The sequence below is a fragment of the Oncorhynchus mykiss genome, chromosome 6, assembly GCF_013265735.2.
Source record: "Oncorhynchus mykiss isolate Arlee chromosome 6, USDA_OmykA_1.1, whole genome shotgun sequence".
NCBI classification, from domain to species: Eukaryota; Metazoa; Chordata; class Actinopteri; order Salmoniformes; family Salmonidae; genus Oncorhynchus; species Oncorhynchus mykiss.
In genome coordinates this window covers 46,851,117-46,870,543 of record NC_048570.1, presented here as the reverse complement: position 1 = coordinate 46,870,543, position 19,427 = coordinate 46,851,117, and the positions used below count along the sequence as shown (strand labels likewise).

The 19,427-nt window shown below is 43.1% G+C and overlaps 1 protein-coding gene across 2 annotated transcripts in view; it reads right to left on the bottom strand.

Annotated features, from left to right (window-relative positions):
* rasgrf2b (Ras protein-specific guanine nucleotide-releasing factor 2b) overlaps positions 1–19,427 on the bottom strand; it is a 177,045-nt gene that overhangs the window by 29,461 nt on the left and 128,157 nt on the right. For both annotated transcript variants that reach the window (XM_036980258.1, XM_036980260.1), the window contains 5 exons: positions 18,145–18,270; positions 6,190–6,279; positions 5,989–6,095; positions 2,782–2,894; positions 598–661 (listed from right to left, as the gene is read on the bottom strand). In XM_036980258.1, the coding sequence (XP_036836153.1) occupies positions 598–661; positions 2,782–2,894; positions 5,989–6,095; positions 6,190–6,279; positions 18,145–18,270 (500 nt within the window). The remainder of the gene's footprint in view (positions 1–597; positions 662–2,781; positions 2,895–5,988; positions 6,096–6,189; positions 6,280–18,144; positions 18,271–19,427) is intronic.

Genomic DNA, 19,427 nt, shown 5'->3' with positions numbered 1-19,427 from the left:
AACCACAGGTCTCCGTTTACTGTGCATTATAAGGTCGTCCGGGTTAGGGTTTGGACAGGGGGTAGGCCGTCATTGTTAACCGTCAAGTTAACTGACTTGCCTCATTAAATAAAGGTTAAATAAATAAGAGGAAGGTGGGTGACGTGATTGATGGAGAGAGGTGTAGGATGAGGTAGGACAGAACTCTGACTGGCATCTCTCTACTGGATGGTGCTTTGGGTTTAGAGGGGACTTATCAGGGGTTGATTATCTGGGGAGTGTAGACACTCTTACCAAGATGAAGTGTAGCAGGGGACTGCTTCTCTGGCAAATTCAGAAGAGGTATCAGTTCCGTACAAAGGGGGCAGAGTTCACCAGGGCTAAGGTGAATGAGAAAGTAGGAATGTCCTAACTACAATGATCACTAGGAACCAATCAGAATCAAATGGGACAATACGGTTAGGGACTAACATGAACTTGTCCAGTAAGAAAGGCTTGTTTTCGTTGCAAAAAGTTTTCTGTTTTACTACGGTGTGCACTAATGAATACACCCCATGTCTTCCCTAGAGAGGTTTGTGAGTAAATGAGAGGGGTTGCTGGATAGTGGAGTTTTCTCACCATCTGAAGGATGTCTTCTATTCTCAGCTGGGCATCTGCTTCCTGCTCATCCAGAGAAAGGGTACTGCAGAAACATTTCACCTGATTGGTCAATACAGCCATTGAAGCGATAGAGTACATGACAGTGTCATCAGCATATACAGTGCCTTGCGAAAGTATTCGGCCCCCTTGAACTTTGCAACCTTTTGCCACATTTCATGCTTCAAACATAAAGATATAAAACTGTATTTTTTTGTGAAGAATCAACAACAAGTGGGACACAATGATGAAGTGAAACAACATTTATTGGATATTTCAAACTTTTTTAACAAATCAAAAACTGAAAAATTGGGCGTGCAAAATTATTCAGCCCCTTTACTTTCAGTGCAGCAAACTCTTTCCAGAAGTTCAGTGAGGATCTCTGAATGATCCAATGTTGACCTAAATGACTAATGATGATAAATACAATCCACCTGTGTGTAATCAAGTCACCTGCACTGTGATAGTCTCAGAGGTCCGTTAAAAGCGCAGAGAGCATCATGAAGAACAAGGAACACACCAGGCAGGTCCGAGATACTGTTGTGAAGAAGTTTAAAGCCGGATTTGGATACAAAAAGATTTCCCAAGCTTTAAACATGCCAAGGAGCACTGTGCAAGTGATAATATTGAAATGGAAGGAGTATCAGACCACTGCAAATCTACCAAGACCTGGCCGTCCCTCTAAACTTTCAGCTCATACAAGGAGAAGACTGATCAGAGATGCAGCCAAGAGGCCCATGATCACTCTGGATGAACTGCAGAGATCTACAGCTGAGGTGGGAGACTCTGTCCATAGGACAACAATCAAGTCGTATATTGCACAAATCTGGCCTTTATGGAAAAGTGGCAAGAAGAAAGACATTTCTTAAAGATATCCATAAAAAGTGTTGTTTAAAGTTTGCCACAAGCCACCTGGGAGACACACCAAACATGTGGAAGAAGGTGCTCTGGTCAGATGAAACCAAAATTGAACTTTTTGGCAACAATGCAAAACGTTATGTTTGGCGTAAAAGCAACACAGCTGAACACACCATCCCCACTGTCAAACATGGTGGTGGCAGCATCATGGTTTGGGCCTGCTTTTCTTCAGCAGGGACAGGGAAGATGGTTAAAATTGATGGGAAGATGGATGGAGCCAAATACAGGACCATTCTGGAAGAAAACCTGATGGAGTCTGCAAAAGACCTGAGACTTGGACGGAGATTTGTCTTCCAACAAGACAATGATCCAAAACATAAAGCAAAATCTACAATGGAATGGTTCAAAAATAAACATATCCAGGTGTTAGAATGGCCAAGTCAAAGTCCAGACCTGAATCCAATCGAGAATCTGTGGAAAGAACTGAAAACTGCTGTTCACAAATGCTCTCCATCCAACCTCACTGAGCTCGAGCTGTTTTGCAAGGAGGAATGGGAAAAAAAATTCAGTCTCTCGATGTGCAAAACTGATAGAGACATACCTCAAGCGACTTACAGCTGTAATCGCAGCAAAAGGTGGCGCTACAAAGTATTAACTTAAGGGGGCTGAATAATTTTGCAAGCCCAATTTTTCAGTTTTTGATTTGTTAAAAAAGTTTGAAATATCCAATAAATGTCATTCCACTTCATGATTGTGTCCCACTTGTTGTTGATTCTTCACAAAAAAATACAGTTTTATATCTTTATGTTTGAAGCCTGAAATGTGGCAAAAGGTCGCAAAGTTCAAGGGGGCCGAATACTTTCGCAAGGCACTGTAGATGAATTTTACACTTATCTCATCAACGACTTCGTGGCTGAGCCATTGTTGCTCCTAGACATTTCCACTTCACAATAACAGCCCTTACAGTTAACCGGGGCAGCTCTAGCAGGGCAGACATTTGATGAACTGACTTGTTGGAAAGGTGGCATCCTATGGCAGTGCCACGTTGAAAGTCACTGAGCTCTTCAGTAAGGCCATTCTACTGCCAGTGTTTGTCTATGGAGATTGCATGGCCGTGTGCTCGATTTTATATACCTGTCAGCAACGGGTGTGGCTGAAATAGCCAAATCCACTAATTTGAAGGGGTGTCCACATACTTTTGTATATATAGTGTATGTGACCAGTAGCTGCTTGTGTGTATGTGTGTGTGTGTACATGTGTTCATATTTGAGTGTGTGTGTTTGTCCATGCCTGCATGTTTGTGTGTACCTTAGTATATTAGCAGTAGCTTTTCTCTCCTGTGGCAATAGGTCTGGATCTCTGAGTATCTCCTCTAGTAGACAGATCACTCCCATCTTCAACTCACTGTTCATCTCAAAGTCCTAAACAACACACACACACACACACACACACACACACACACACACACACACACACACACACACACACACACACACACACACACACACACACACACACACTTAAGAGATATTGCCCGAGAAGCCATTGTTTGGAGAAAACAGCGCATTCGGGAAGTATTCAGACCCCTTTACTTTTTTTCCCTCAATCTACACACAATACACCATAATGACGAAGCAAAAACAGATTTTTAGAAACGTTTACAAATGTATTACAAATAAAATACACATACCTTATTTACATAAGTATTCAGACCCTTTGCTATGAGAATTTAGCTCAGGTGCATCCTGTTTCCATTGATCATCCTTGAGATGTTTCGACAACTTGATTGGAGTCCACCTGTGGTAAATTACATTAATTGGACTTGACTTGGAAAGGCACACGCCTGTCTATATAAGGTCCCACAGTTGACAGTGCATATCAGAACAAAAACCGAGCCATGAGGTCGAAGGAATTGTCTGAGAATTCAGGGGAGAAGGGCATTGGTCAGGGAGGTGACCAAGAACCAGATGGTCACTCTGACAGAGCTCTAGAGTTCCTCTGTGGAGATGGGAGAACCTTCCAGAAGGACAACCATCTCTGCAACACTCCAAAAATCAGTCCTTCATGGTAGAGTGGCCAGACGAAAGCCACTCCTCAGTAAAAGGCACACGACAACGCACTTGGAGTTTGCCAAAAGGCATCTAAAGGACTCTGAGACCATGAGAAACAAGATGGAACTCTTTGGCCTGAATGCCAAGCGTCACGCCTGGAGGACACCTGGCACTATCCCTACGGTGAAGCATGGTGGTAGCAGTATCGTGCTGTGGGGATGTTTTCCATCGGCAGGGTCTGAGAGACTAGTCAGGATTGAGGGAAAAATGAACGGAGCAAAGTACAGAGAGATCCTTGATGAAAACCTGTTCCAGAGCGCTCAGGATCTCAGACTGGGGCAAAGGTTCACCTTCCAACAGAACAACAACCCTAAGCACACAGCCAAAACAAGACAGGAGTGGCTTCGGGACAAGTCTCTGAATGTCCTTTAGTGGCCCAGACAGGATCTGGACTTGAACCTGATCAAACATCTCTGGAGAGGCCTGAAAATAGCTGTGCAGCGATGGTCCCATCCAACCTGACAGAGCTTGTGAGGATCTGCAGAGAGGAATGGGAGAAACTGCCCAAATACAGGTGTGCCAAGCTTGTACAGTGGCTTGCAAAAGTATACACCCCCCTTCCTTGGCATTTTTCCAATGTCGTTGCCTTACAACCTGGAATTAAAATTGATTTTGGGGGGGGGGGGGGGGGGGGTTGTATCATTTGATTTACATAACATGCCTACCACTTTGAAGATGCAAAATATTTTTTATTGTGAAACAAACAAGAAATTAGACAAAATATGTAGCATGCATAACTATTTACCCCCCCCCCCCCCCCAAAAAAAGTAAATACTCTGTAGAGCCACCTTTTGCAGCAATTACAGCGGCAAGTCTCTTGGATATGTCTTTATAAGCTTGACACATCTAGCCACTGGGATTTTTTCTCATTCTTCAAGGCAACATTTCTTCAGTTCTTTCAGGTTGGATGGGTTCAGCTGGTGTACAGCAATCTTTAAGTTATACTCAATTGGATTGAGGTCTGGGCTTTGACTAGGCCATTCCGAGCCATTTACATATTTCCACTTAAACCACTTGAGTGTTGCTTTGGCAGTATGGTTAGGGTCATTGTCCTGATGGAAGGTGAACCTCCGTCCCAGTCTCAAATATCTGGAAGACTGAAACAGGTTTCCCTCAAGAATTTCCCTGTATTTAGCGTCATCCATCATTCCTTCAATTCTGACCAGTTTCCCAGTCCCTGCTGATGAAACATATCCCCACAGCATGATGCTGCCACCACCATGCTTCACTGTGGAGATGGTGTTCTCGGGGTGATGAGAGGTGTTGGGTTTGCGCCAGACATAGCATTTTCCTTGATGGCCAAAAGGCAAAATTTTAGTCTCATCTGACCTGAGTACCTTCTTTCATATGTTTGGCGAGTCTCCAACATGCCTTTTGGCGAACACCAAACATGTTCGCTTATTTTTTTCTTTAAGTAATGGCTTTTTTTCTGGCTACTCTTCCATAAAGCCCAGCTCTGTGGAGTGTACGGCTTAAAATGGTCCTATGGACAGATACTCCAATCGCCGCTGTGGAGCTTTGCAGCTCCTTTCAGGGTTATCTTTGGTCCCTTTGTTTCCTCTCTGATTAATGACCTCTTTGCATGGTCTGTGCGAATTGGTGGGTGGCCCTCACTTGGCAGGTTTATTGTGGTGCCCTATTCTTTCCATTTCTTATAATGGATTTAATGGTGCTCCGTGGGATGTTCAAAGTTTCAGATACTTTTTATAACACAACCCTGATCTGTACTTCTCCACAACTTTGACCCTGACCTGTTTGGAGAGCTCCTTGGTCTTCATAGTGCCGCTTGCTTGGTGGTGCCCCTTGCTTAGTGGTGTTGCAGACTCTGGGGCCTTTCAGAACAGGTGTTCCTATACTGAGATCATGTGACAAGTCATGTGACACTTAGAGTGCACACGGGTGGACTTTATTTAACGAATTATGTGACTTCTGAAGATAATTGGTTGCACCATATCTTTTTTAGGGGCTTCATAGCAAAGGGGGTGAATACATATGTACGCACCACTTCTCCGTTTTTGATTTTTTAGAATTTTTGAAACAAGTTATTTTCTACATTTCACTTCACCAATTTGGACTATTTTGTGTATGTCCACTACAAGAAATCCAAATAAAAATCCATTTAAATTACAGGTTGCAATGAAACAAAATAGGAAAAATGCCAAGGGGGTGAATACTTTTGCAAGGCACTGTAGTGTCATACCCAAGAAGTATCGAGGCTGTAATCGCTGCCAAAGGTGCTTCAACAAAGTACTGAGTAAGGGGTCTGAATACTTATGTAAATGTAACATATATTTTTTGGGTGCAAACATTTATGAAACCAGTTTTTACTTTGTCATTATGGGATATTGTGTGTAGATTTTTTAAATAAGGCTGTAACCTAACAAAATCCACAGTGTGTACAGACCTGGGAGTGTTTTGAGACCCAGTGTCGAAGTACGTTGAGGACTCTGTTAGTAGCAGCTCTTCTGATGATAAACTCCTTATCACATGTCCTCTCTGAGTTATTAAACACTGGTGGAGAGAGGAGAACAATTAGTGTGTGTGCTTACTTGAGTGAGTGAGTGTGTCTGTGTGTGTGTGTGTGTGTGTGTGTGTGTGTGTGTACCTGGGGGAGAGCCATGTCCTGCTGCAGCTGTAGCAATAGCAAAGGCTGAGGCAGGAGAAACAGAACAACGAGAGTTCTCCCCTGATTGAACTAGAGAGAGAAAGTGAAATAGAGAGACAGAGAGAGAGAGAGAGAGAAAGAGAAAAGTTATCCATTCACAAGCACACACAGCATTTCCACCTTGTGCTAACAGAATGTTCACAGTCCCAACATTTCTTTCACCATCTGAGACAATCAACAATATTCAGTCCAATACTGTCACCTTGTCTCAGCTGCCCTGCATATGGGCTGCTTTAAGTCTTCCAAACAGCATTAAGCTAAATCCAACAAAAACTGTTACCAGTCTGACCAACACACACACACACACACACACACACACACACACACACACACACACACACACACACACACACACACACACACACACACACACACACACACACACACACACACACACACACACACACACACACACACAGCTCCTCTGGCTCTGAAGCTCCGACCAGTGACTTGGGCTTGTTTAAATGAAGTGTGAGTCACAGGGAAATAATCCTATGTGAATCTGGCCTCACTAAACATTCACTCCACTGAGGATATGTACCACTGGAATGAAAGCTAACACAAACACACTTCAGCCCACCTTGAACAAAAAAGGGAATCAGGTAATTAACTCTAAGATTTGTTAATGCAAAAACATATGCCTTACCTAAAAACACTTCAACATTTGACTATCCAGGGAAATAAGGAAAAATGTGCTTTTGTCCTGAAAATAAATTCAGATCAATGCAGACACAGACTTCTCCTTTTCTTTATTTTCCTGGGATAGTCACCTGTTGAATTGTCCTTGGGTAAGGAATACTTTTTTGAATATATAGTGGGGCAAAAAAGTATTTAGTCAACCACCAATTGTGCAAGTTCTCCCACTTAAAAAGATGAGAGAGGCCTGTAATTTTCATCATAGGTGCACTTTAACTATGACAGACAAAATGAGGAAAAAAAATACAGAAAATCACATTGTAGGATTTTTAATGACAGAGGGAATGGGAATGAGGAGATATTGAATTTGTATTTATTCTGGATCCCCATGAGCTACTCTTCCTGGGGTCCAGCAAAGTTAAGGCAGTTATACATTTGAAAAACATTACAATACAATCATAACAGATTTCACAACATATTAAGTGTGGTCCCTCAGGCCTCTACTCTACTACCACTTATCTATAACACAAAATCCATGTGTACATGTGTCTATAGTGCGCATGTCATTTTGTGTTTGTATGCATTTGTCTATGTTTGTGTTGTTTCCCATTGTTCCATAAGGTGTATTTTTATATGTTTTTAAAATCAAATGTTACTGCTGAGTTACTTTGATGTGGAATAGAGTTCCATGTAGTCATGGCAATATGTAGGACTGTGCACCTCCCATAGTCTGTTCTGGACTTGGGGACTGTGAAGAGACCTCTGGCGGCATGTCTTGTGGGGTATGCATGTGTGTCTGAGCTGTGTGCCATTAGTTCAAACAGACAGCACGGTGCATTCAACATACCTCTCACAAATACAAGTAGTGATGAAGTCAATCTCTCCTCCACTTTCAGCCAGGAGAGATTGACATGTATATCATTAATGTTAGCTCTCTGTGTACATTCAAGGGCCAGTCGTGCTGCCCTGTTCTGAGCCATTGCACTTTTCCTAAGTCCCTCTTTGTCATACCTGACCACACGACTGAACAGTAGTCCAGGTGCGACAAAACTAGGGCCTGTAGGACCTACCTTGTTGATTGTGCTAAGGCAGAGCAGCTCTTTATAATGGACAGACTCCCCATCCTAGCTACTGTTGTATCAATATGTTTGAAACATGACAGTTTACAATCCAGGGTTACTCCAAACAGTTTATTCTCCTCAACTTGCTCAATTTCCACATTATTCATTCCAAGATTTAGTTGAGGCTTAGGGTTTAGTGTATGATTTATCCCAAATGCAACGCTTTTAGTTTTTGAAAGATTTAGGACTAACTTATTCCTTGCCACCCATTATGAAACTAACTGCAGGTCTTTGTTAAATGTTTATTAAGTGTTGTTGATTTGTATAGTGTTGAGTCATCCGCATATTAGACACACTGGCTTTACGCAAAGGCCTAGACAGCTGCCCTGACAAATTCCTGATATTATACCTGGATTTTGTGGGAGAGGCTTCCAATAAAGAACACCCTCTGTGTTCTGTTAGACAGGTAACTCTTTATTCATTGTCCACAATATAGCAGGGGATGTGAAGCTATAACTTTCATGGGTCAACCTGTCACCAGAGGGCGGCAGAGCCCGTCCTAGAGACATTAATGACCCTCAGGTGTGTCCTATTACTCATTATGATTTCCCTGTTAAAAGAGGTGTGTTTTCTGGTTTCCTTTGCAGAAGCTTGAATTGTAAAGTGTGTGTTTGTTTCCTGAGTGAGTTCTTGAGACTTAGTGATTGTTGTTTTTTTTTCCAGTGTACTGTGATCCTGCGGCTACTGTTTATCAGTAAAGTCATTATGCAGAGATCATCCGTTCACCTACTCTACGTCTCACAAAGCCAGTGCGGTTCGATCCAAAAATAGGAAATGTGGACTCATCAGACGAAAGAACAAATTTCCATCGGTCAAATGTTCATTGCTCGTGTTTCTTGGCTCAAGCAAGTCTCTTATTCTTATTGATGTCCTTTAGTAGTGGTTTATTTACAGCAATTAGACAATGACAACGTTGTGCCCTCTGAACATTTGATGTTGAGATGTGTCTGTTACTTGATCTTTGTTGAATAATTTATTTGGGCTGCAATTTCTGAGGCTGGTAACTCTAACGAACTTATTCTCTGCAGAAGAGGTAACTCTGGGTCTTCCTTTCCTGTGAGAGCCAGTTTTATTATAGAGCTTGATGGTTTTAGTGCGACTGCACTTGAAGAAACTTTGAAAGTTTTTGAAATTTTCCGGATTGACTGACCTTCATGTCTTAAAGTAATGATGGACTGTCATTTCCCTTTGCTAATTTGAACTGTTCTTGCCATAATATGGACCAGAGGGCTATTTTCTATATACCACTCCTACCTTGTCACAACACAACTGATTGGCTCAAACGCATTAAAAGAAGGAAAGAAATTCCACAAATGAACTATTTACAAGGCGCAGCTGTTAATTGAAATGCATTCTAGGTGAGTACCTCATCAAATAAAATTGTATTTGTCACATGCACTGAATAAAACCGGTGTAGACCTTACAGTGAAATGCTTACTTACAAGACCTTAACCAACAATGCTGTTTTAAGAAAATACATCAAGAAAGTAAAAGATAAAAGTAACAAATATTTGAAGAGCATCAATAAAATAACAGGCTATATAAAAGGGGTACCGGTACAGTCAATGAGTCACCGGTGTTGAGGTAATTGAGGTAATATGTACATGTAGGTAGAGTTATTAAAGTGACTATGCATAGATAATAACAGAGAGTAGCAGCAGCGTAGAAGGGGGGGGGGGGGGGGGGGGGGGCAATGCAAATACAGTACCTTGCGAAAGTATTCGGCCCCCTTGAACTTTGCGACCTTTTGCCACATTTCAGGCTTCAAACATAAAGATCTAAAACTGTATTTTTTTGTGAAGAATCAACAACAAGTGGGACACAATCATGAAGTGGAAAGACATTTATTGGATATTTCAAACTTTTTTAACAAATCAAAAACTGAAAAATTGGGCGTGCAAAATTATTCAGCCCCCTTAAGTTAATACTTTGTAGCGCCACCTTTTGCTGCGATTACAGCTGTAAGTCGCTTGGTGTATGTCTCTATCAGTTTTGCACATCGAGAGACTGACATTTTTTCCCATTCCTCCTTGCAAAACAGCTGGAGCTCAGTGAGGTTGGATGGAGAGCATTTGTGAACAGCAGTTTTCAGTTCTTTCCACAGATTCTCGATTGGATTCAGGTCTGGACTTTGACTTGGCCATTCTAACACCTGGATATGTTTATTTTTGAACCATTCCATTGTAGATTTTGCTTTATGTTTTGGATCATTGTCTTGTTGGAAGACAGATCTCCGTCCAAGTCTCAGGTCTTTTGCAGACTCCATCAGGTTTTCTTCCAGAATGGTCCTGTATTTGGCTCCATCCATCTTCCCATCAATTTTAACCATCTTCCCTGTCCCTGCTGAAGAAAAGCAGGCCCAAACCATGATGCTGCCACCACCATGTTTGACAGTGTTTAGGGTGATGAGCTGTGTTGCTTTTACGCCAAACATAACGTTTTGCATTGTTGCCAAAAAGTTCAATTTTGGTTTCATCTGACCAGAGCACCTTCTTCCACATGTTTGGTGTGTCTCCCAGGTGGCTTGTGGCAAACTTTAAACGACACTTTTTATGGATATCTTTAAGAAATGGCTTTCTTCTTGCCACTCTTCCATAAAGGCCAGATTTGTGCAATATATGACTGATTGTTGTCCTATGGACAGAGTCTCCCACCTCAGCTGTAGATCTCTGCAGTTCATCCAGAGTGATCATGGGCCTCTTGGCTGCATCTCTGATCAGTCTTCTCCTTGTATGAGCTGAAAGTTTAGAGGGACGGCCAGGTCTTGGTAGATTTGCAGTGGTCTGATACTCCTTCCATTTCAATATTATCGCTTGCACAGTGCTCCTTGGGATGCTTAAAGCTTGGGAAATCTTTTTGTATCCAAATCCGGCTTTAAACTTCTTCACAACAGTATCTCGGACCTGCCTGGTGTGTTCCTTGTTCTTCATGATGCTCTCTGCACTTTTGACGGACCTCTGAGACTATCACAGTGCAGGTGCATTCATACGGAGACTTGATTACACACAGGTGGATTGTATTTATCATCATTAGTCATTTAGGTCAACATTGGATCATTCAGAGATCCTCACTGAACTTCTGGAGAGAGTTTGCTGCACTGAAAGTAAAGGGGCTGAATAATTTTTCAGTTTTTGATTTGTTAAAAAAGTTTGAAATATCCAAAAAATGTCGTTCCACTTCATGATTGTGTCCCACTTGTTGTTGATTCTTCACAAAAAAATACAGTTTTATATCTTTATGTTTGAAGCCTGAAATGTGGCAAAAGGTCGCAAAGTTCAAGGGGGCCGAATACTTTCGCAAGGCACTGTAGTCTGCGTAGCCATTTGATTAGATGTTCCGGAGTCTTATGGCTTGGGGGTAGGAGCTGTTAAGAAGCCTCTTGGACCTAGACTTGGCGCTCCGGTATTGCTTCCCGTGCGGTAGCAGAGAGGAACAGTCTATGATTAGGGTGGCTGGAATCTTTCACCATTTTTAGGGCCTTCCTCTGACACCGCCTGGTATAGAGGTCCTGGATGGCAGGAAGCTTGGCCCCGGTGATGTACTGGGCCGTACGCACTACCCTCTGTAGTGCCTTGCGGCCGGAGGCTGAGCAGTTGCCATACCAGGCAGTGATTTAACTCGTCAGGATGCTCTCGATGACGCAGCTGTAAAACCTTTTGAGGATATGAGGACCCATGGCAAATATTTTCAGTCAGGTTTTGTCGTGCCCTCTTCAAGACTGTCTTGGTGTGCTTGGACTATGTTAGATTGTTGGTGATGTGGACGCCAAGGAACTTGAAGCTCTCAACCTGCTCCACTACAGCCCTGTCGCCGAAAATCGTGGCGTGCTCGGTCCTACTTTTCCTGTAGTCCACAATCAACTCCTTTGTCTTGATCAAGTTGAGGGAGAGGTTGTTGTCCTTGCACCACATGGTCAGGTCTCTGGCCTCCTGTCAGAGCAGCTCACAGATCACTGCACCTGTACATAGCTCATCTGTAAATAGCCCATCCAATCTACCTCATCCCCATACTGTATTTATTTATTTACCTTGCTCCTTGGCAACTCAGTATCTCAACTTGCACATTCATCCTCTGCACATCCTACCAATCCAGTGTTGATTTGCTATATAGTAATTACTTTGCCATGGATGAAATTTAGATTTTCCGTCACTGGCCTACACCATAATGTCAAAGTGGAACTATGGTTTTATATCTATATATATTTTTTTTATTAATACAAAACAAAAAGCTTAAATGTCTTGTCAATAAGTATTCCACCCCTTTGATATGGCAAGCCTAAATAAGTTCAGGAGAAAAATATGCTTAACAAGTTACGTAATAAGTTGCATGGACTTTTTTTGAATTACTACCTCATCTCTGTACCCCACAAATATAATTATCTACAGTGCAATCGGAAAATATTCAGAGCTCAGGTCCATCCTGTTTCCATTGATCATCCTTGAGATGTTTCGACAACTTGATTGGAGTCCACCTGTGGTAAATTAAATTAATTGGATTTGGCTTGGAAAGGCACACGCCTGTCTACATAAGGTCTCACAGTTGACAGTGCTTATCAGAGCAAAAACCGAGCCATGAGGTCGAAGGAATTATCTGAGAATTTGGGGGAGAAGGGCATTGGTCAGGCAGATGACCAAGAACCCGACGGTCACTCAGACAGAGTTCTAGAGTTCCTCTGTGGAGATGGGAGAACCTTCCAGAAGGACAACCATCTCTGCAACACTCCAACAATCAGGCCTTTATGGTAGAGTGGCCAGACGGAAGCCACTCCTCAGTAAAAGGCACATGACAGCGCGCTTGGAGTTTGCCAAAAGGCACCCAAACGACTCTCAGACCATGAGAAACAAGATTCTCTGGTCTGATGAAACCAAGATTGAACTCTCTGGCCTTAATGCCAAGCGTCACGTCTGGAAAAAAACAGGCACTTCTCATCACCTGGCCAATACCATCTCAACGGTGAAACATGGTGGTGGCAACATCATGCTGTGGGGATGGTTTTCAGCGACAGGGACTGGAAGACTAGTCAGGATCAAGGGAAAGATAAACGGAGCAAAGTACAAAGAGAATCTCGATGAAAACCTGCTCAAGAGAGCTCAGGAAGTAGAAAATGGCGCCGACAGAGAGGGCTGCCACACTTGCTGGGGCACGGCGGTCGGTTGCTTCTGCTGCAGGGGCATTTGAGCAGGATGCCACACTTGCTGGGGCACAGCGGTCGGTTGCTTCTGCTGCAGGGGCATTTGAGCAGGATGCCACACTTGCTGGGGCACAGCGGTCGGTTGCTTCTGCTGCAGGGGCATTTGAGCAGGATGCCACACTTGCTGGGGCACGGCGGTCGGTTGCTTCTGCTGCAGGGGCATTTGAGCAGGATGCCACACTAGTCCTTAGGAAACTTTGCAGTATTTTGTTTTTATATGTATTATTTCTTACATTGTTATCCCAGAAAATCTTCAGGGTTATTACATACAGCCGTGAAGAACTATTATATATGAGAGCGGTGTCAACTTACCAACACTACGACCAGGAATACAACTTTCCCGAAGAGGGAAGACATCAGGGATTGTAACATACTCTGTTTCACGGAAACATGGTTCTCTCGGGATATGCTGTCGGAATCGATACAGCCTCCTGGATTCTTTGTACGCCGCACCGACAGGAATAAACTTCTCTCCGTGAAGAAGGAGGGCGGGGGTGTATGTTTCATGATTAACGACTCATGGTGTAAATGTAGCAACGTACAGGAACTCAAGTCCTTTCGTTCACCTGACCTATAATTCCTCACAATCAAATGCCGACCGTATTATCTCTCAAGAGAATTCTACTCGATTATTGTCACAGCCGTGTATATCCCCCCTCAAGCTGATACCACGACGGCCCTCAAGGAACTTCACTGGACTTTATGCAAACTGGAAACCATATATCCTGAGGCTGCATTTATAGTTGCTGGGGATTTTAACAAAGCAAATTTGAGAACAAGGCTACCTAAATTCTACCAGCATATTGACTGAGGTAGTCGCGCTGGCAAAATTCTGGATCACTGCTACTCTAACTTCTGTGATGTATATAAGGCCCTCCCCCCACCCTGCCTTGGGGAAAATCTGACCACGATTCCATTTTGCTCCTCCCTTCCTATAGGCAGAAACTCAAACAGGATGTACCCGTGCTAAGAACTATTCAATGCTGGTCTGACCAATCGGATTCCACTCTTCAAGATTGTTTTGATCACACAGACTGGTACATGTTCTGGGTAGCCTCAGATAATAATATTGACGTATACACTGATTCGGTGAGTGAGTTTATAAGGAAGTGCATAGGAGATATTGTACCCACTGTGACTATTAAAACCTACCTTAACCAGAAACCGTTAATAGATGGCAGCATTCACGCAAAACTTACGTGACTGGGAATATGGCTGAATAGATACAGTGTACTTATTCTCTCCGCAAGGCAATCAAACAAGTGAAATGTCAGTATAGAGACAAAGTGGAGACTCAATTCAACAGCTCAGACACGAGACATATGTGGCATGGTATACAGACAATCACGGACTACAAAAAAAACCCAGCCACGTCATGGACACTGACGTTCTGCTTCCAGACAAAATAAACACCTTCTTTGCCCGCTTTGAGGATAATACAGTGCCACCGACATGGCCACTACCAAGGACTCTGGGCTCTCTTTCTCAGTGACTGTCATGAGTAAGACATTTAAACGTGTTAACCCTCACAAGGCTGCAGGCCCAGACGGCGTCCCTAGCCGCGTCCTCAGAGCATGCGCAGACCAGCTGGCTGGTGTATTTACGGACATATTCAATCTCTTCCTATCCCAGTCTGCTGTCCCCACATGCTTCAAGATAGCCACCATTGTTCCTGTACCCAAGAAGGCAAAGGTGACTGAACTAAATGACTATCGCCTCGTAGCACTCACTTCTGTCATCATGAAGTGCTTTGAGAGGCTAGTCAAGGATCATATCAAAGGATCATATCACCTCCACCTTACCTGTCACCCTACAGTTGTGGCCAAAAGTTTTGAAAATGACACAAATATCAATTTTCACAAAATCTGCTACCTCAGTTTGTATGACGGCAATTTGCATATACTCCAGAATGTTATGAAGAGTGATCAGATGAATTGCAAATAATTGCAAAGTCCCTCTTTGCCTTGCAAATGAACTGAATCCTCCAAAAACATTTCCACTGAATTTCAGCCCTGCCACAAAAGGACCAGCTGACATGTCAGTGATTCTCTCGTTAACACAGGTGTGAGTGTTGACGAGGACAAGGCTGGAGATCACTCTATCATGCTGATTGAGTTCGAATAACAGACTGGAAGCTTCAAAGGGAGGGTGGTGCTTGGAATCATTGTTCTTCCTTTGTCAATCATGGTTGCCTGCAAGGAAACATGTGCCGTCGTCATTGCTTTGCACAAAAAGGGCTTCAAAGGCAAGGATATTGCTGCCAGAAAGATTGCACCTAAATCAACCATTTATCGGGTCATCAAGAACTTCAAGGAGAGCGGTTCAATTGTTGTGAAGAAGGCTTCAGGGCGCCCAAGGACGTCAAGCAAGCGCCAGGACTGTCTCCTAAAGTTCATTCAGCTGGGGGATTGGGGCACCACCAGTACAGAGCTTGCTCAAGAATGGCAGCAGGCAGGTGTGAGTGCATCTGCACGCACAGTGAGGCGAATACTTTTGGAGGATGGCCTGGTGTCAAGAAGGGCAGCAAAGAAGCCACTTCTCTTCAGGAAAAACATCATTGACAGACTGATATTCTGCAAAAGGTACAAGGATTGGACTGCTGAGGGCTGGGGTAAAGTCATTGTCTCTGATGAATCCCCTTTCCGATTGTTTGGGGCATCCGGAGAAAAGCTTGTCCGGAGAAGACAAGGTGAGCGCTACCATCAGTCCTGTGTCATGCCAACAGTAAAGCATCCTGAGACCATTCATGTGTGGGGTTGCTTCTCAGCCAAGGGAGTGGGCTCACTCACAATTTTGCCTAAGAACACAGCTATGAATGGTACCAACACATCCTTAGAGAGCAACTTCTCCCAACCATCCAGGAACAGTTTGGTGATAAACAATGCCTTTTCCAGCATGATGGAGCACCTTTTGGAGGATAACTAAGTGGCTCGAGGAACAAAGCATCGATATTTTGGGTCCATGGCCAGGAAACTCCCCAGACCTTAATCCCATTGAGTACTTCAATCCTCAAGAGGCGGGTGGACAAACAAAAACCCACAAATTCTGACAAACTCCAATCATTGATTATGCAAGAATGGGTTGCCATCAGTGAGGATGTGGCCCAGAAGTTAATTGACAGCACGCTAGGGCAGATTGCAGAGGTCTTGAAAAAGAAGGGTCAACACTGCAAATATTGACTCTTTACATCAACTTCATGTAATTGTCAATAAAAGCCTTTGACACTTATGAAATGCTGGTAATTATACTTCAGTATTCCATAGTAACATCTGACAAAATATCTAAAGACACTGAAGCAGCAAACTTTGTGGGAATTAATATTTGTGTCATTCTCAAAACTTTTGGCCTGACTGTAGACCCACTTCAATTTGCTTACAGCCCCAATAGGTCCACAGATGATGCAATCACCATAACACTGCTCTATCCCACCTGGACAAAAGGAACACCTACCTGAGAATGCTATTCATTGACTATAGTTCAGCATTCAACACGATAGTGCCCTCAAAGCTCATCACTAAGCTAAGGACCCTGGGACTAAACACCTCCCTCTGCAACTTGATCCTGGACTTCCTGATGGGCCGCCCCCAGGTGGTAAGAGTAGGTAACAACACATCTGCCACGCTGATCCTCAACACGGGGGCCCCTCAGGGTTGCGTGCTCAGTCCCCTCCTGTACCCTCCAACACCATCATTAAGTTTGCCGATGACAAAGCAGTCGTAAACCTGATCACCGTCAACGATGAGACAGCCTAGGGAGGAGGTCAGAGACCTAGCCGTGTGATGCCAGGACACTAAGCTATCCCTCAACGCGATCAAGAGAAAGGAGATGATTGTGGACCGAGCACGCCCCCATTCTCATCAACAGGGCTGTAGTGGAGCAGGTTGAGAGCTTCAAGTTCCTTGGTGTCCACATCACCAACAAACTATCACACCGGTACCGGAGAGCCAAGTCTAGGTCCTAAAGGCTTCTTATCAGCTTCTACCCCTAAGCCATAAGACTTCTGAACAGCTAATCAAATCACCCCCTCCCTTTACGTTGCTGTTATTCTCTGGTTATTATCTATGCATAGTCACTTTATCTCTACCTACATCTACATATTACCTCAATTACCTCGACTAACCTATGTCCCCCACACATTGACTCTGTACCGGTACCCCCTGTATATAGCCCCGCTAATGTTATTTTACTGCTGCTCTTGTAAAGCCCTTAACCATCAATGCAGTTCTAAGAAAAATAAGTGTTAAGTAAGAAATAGATAAGTAAAACACTGAAATAAAAAAAAACGAATGGTTAAAGAGCAGCAGTAAAATAACATTAAGCATTTCACTCTCTACAGTTGTATTGAATACCGTTGTATTCGGCGCATGTGACAAATACAATTTGATTTGATACTCATCTGTACAAAATATAAATTGGTTTGAATTTATTATGTACACAAATGGACATCCAGGAGAATTGGGCGGCATGTACCCTAGTGGTTAGAGTGTTGGGCCTGTAACCAAAGTTTGGTGGATAAAATCCCCAAGCTGACAAGCTAAAAATCTGTCATTCTGCCCCTGAACAAGGCAGTTAACCCACTGTTCCTAGGCCATTATTGTAAATAAATAATAAATCCTAACTGATTTGCCTAGTTAAATAAAGGTTAAATATAGAATGTTCAAAAAAGTATTGTGTAGATCAAATATGACTGTCATATAGATTGGAATAGTATAGGAGATTGTGTTTGCTATTTATTCTATTTCTATCTTCAACATACAGTTCCAGATACAGCCCTGCCATTAGTTGAAGGCAGCAAATCCAATAGTTTCCGAAAAGTAATCCCTTTCTGAGATCTGTATTCAAATAGTTAACTATTTGTCCCCCCCAAATAAATAGTTTCTTTCCATGAAGCACAGTTTAAACCGTAGTTGTGTCAGGTCTGACACACAAACATACGCACACACATACCTCCAGGCTGCCTGTAGCGGAAGTGTCGTGGGGTGGAGGGGGAGCGGCAGGGAGAGACCTCTCCTGATTCGCTGTTCTGAGGCGACTCAGGGATGAACTTGTCCATTGAGACAGACTCCAAGACAGCTAAGCAGAAAATGACACACTATTGTCAATCACACAATGGCAACAACAACGGCGTCATGTAGAACAGTGAGTCAGCATGCCTGGCTGGTCTAGCTGTAATGCTGCAGCCTCCAGCGCACACGTCTACAGTGACGGCATAGGTTTGAGTCTGGCATAAGGCCCTTTGTCACAATCTCTATCGTTCCTCACTGTCATCCTCTATCTCTATCAGTTAAATAAAATCAGAAAATACCTTAAAAAACAGAAAAGTGAATACTTCACTCACACACTCTCTCACACAGATAAATACTCGGGGTACACGGGGAAAATGTAGGGGGGCCCTCAACCGCATTTTGACACCGAATCAAGAAGTCTTCCCTGTAACTGTCTTCATAAACTCAGAGGACTACAGAGCCACTTTAGATGAATATCCTGCACTGTGTGTGTGTGTGTGTGGCATGCGTGTGTGTGTGTGCGCAGTGTCCGCCCAGCCAATAAGCGATATGCTTAGGAGTGTGAAAATGATTGACACGTCTAAAGATTTGTATAAATAAAGTTGTCAAAAGTTTTGTTTTTGATCCCATATTCCTGGCACGCATTGATGACATCAAGCTTGTGACTCTAAAAACTTGTTGGATGCATTTGCAGTAAGTTTTGGTTGTGTTTCAGATTACTTCCTTATATTATATTTTTTTGCCCAATAGAAATGTATGGTAAATAATGTATTGTGTCATTTTGGAGTCAATTTGATTATAAATAAGAACATGAGAGAAAAGGGAAACCTGCAATGCTGCTATTGCTAGTATCACCGTGTAAGCTTTACGTATCGAGGGGACTAGGAGCTACAGCAGGACGTGGTAATTAACCTCTCCAGAAAATAACTCACTGACGCTCAAGTCTCAGTCTTATCTAAGGGCCTCTGTGCAGACAAACCATTTGATACGAAAGATTAATTAATGAATTCCCAAAATACTGCTTCTAACCTAGAGACCCAACAAATAACTATTACTCATTTTATTCCCAAAAGCAAATTATGTCCAATGGTTAACAACTCCTCAGTTAATACCTATTGTAGGTTAGTCATACAAGAAGTTGTGCCTGTATATACGAGAAAACGAACCACATTCAGAAAACCTCACCAGGACAGAAGAAACAGGCACTCAATGAAGAAATGAAAG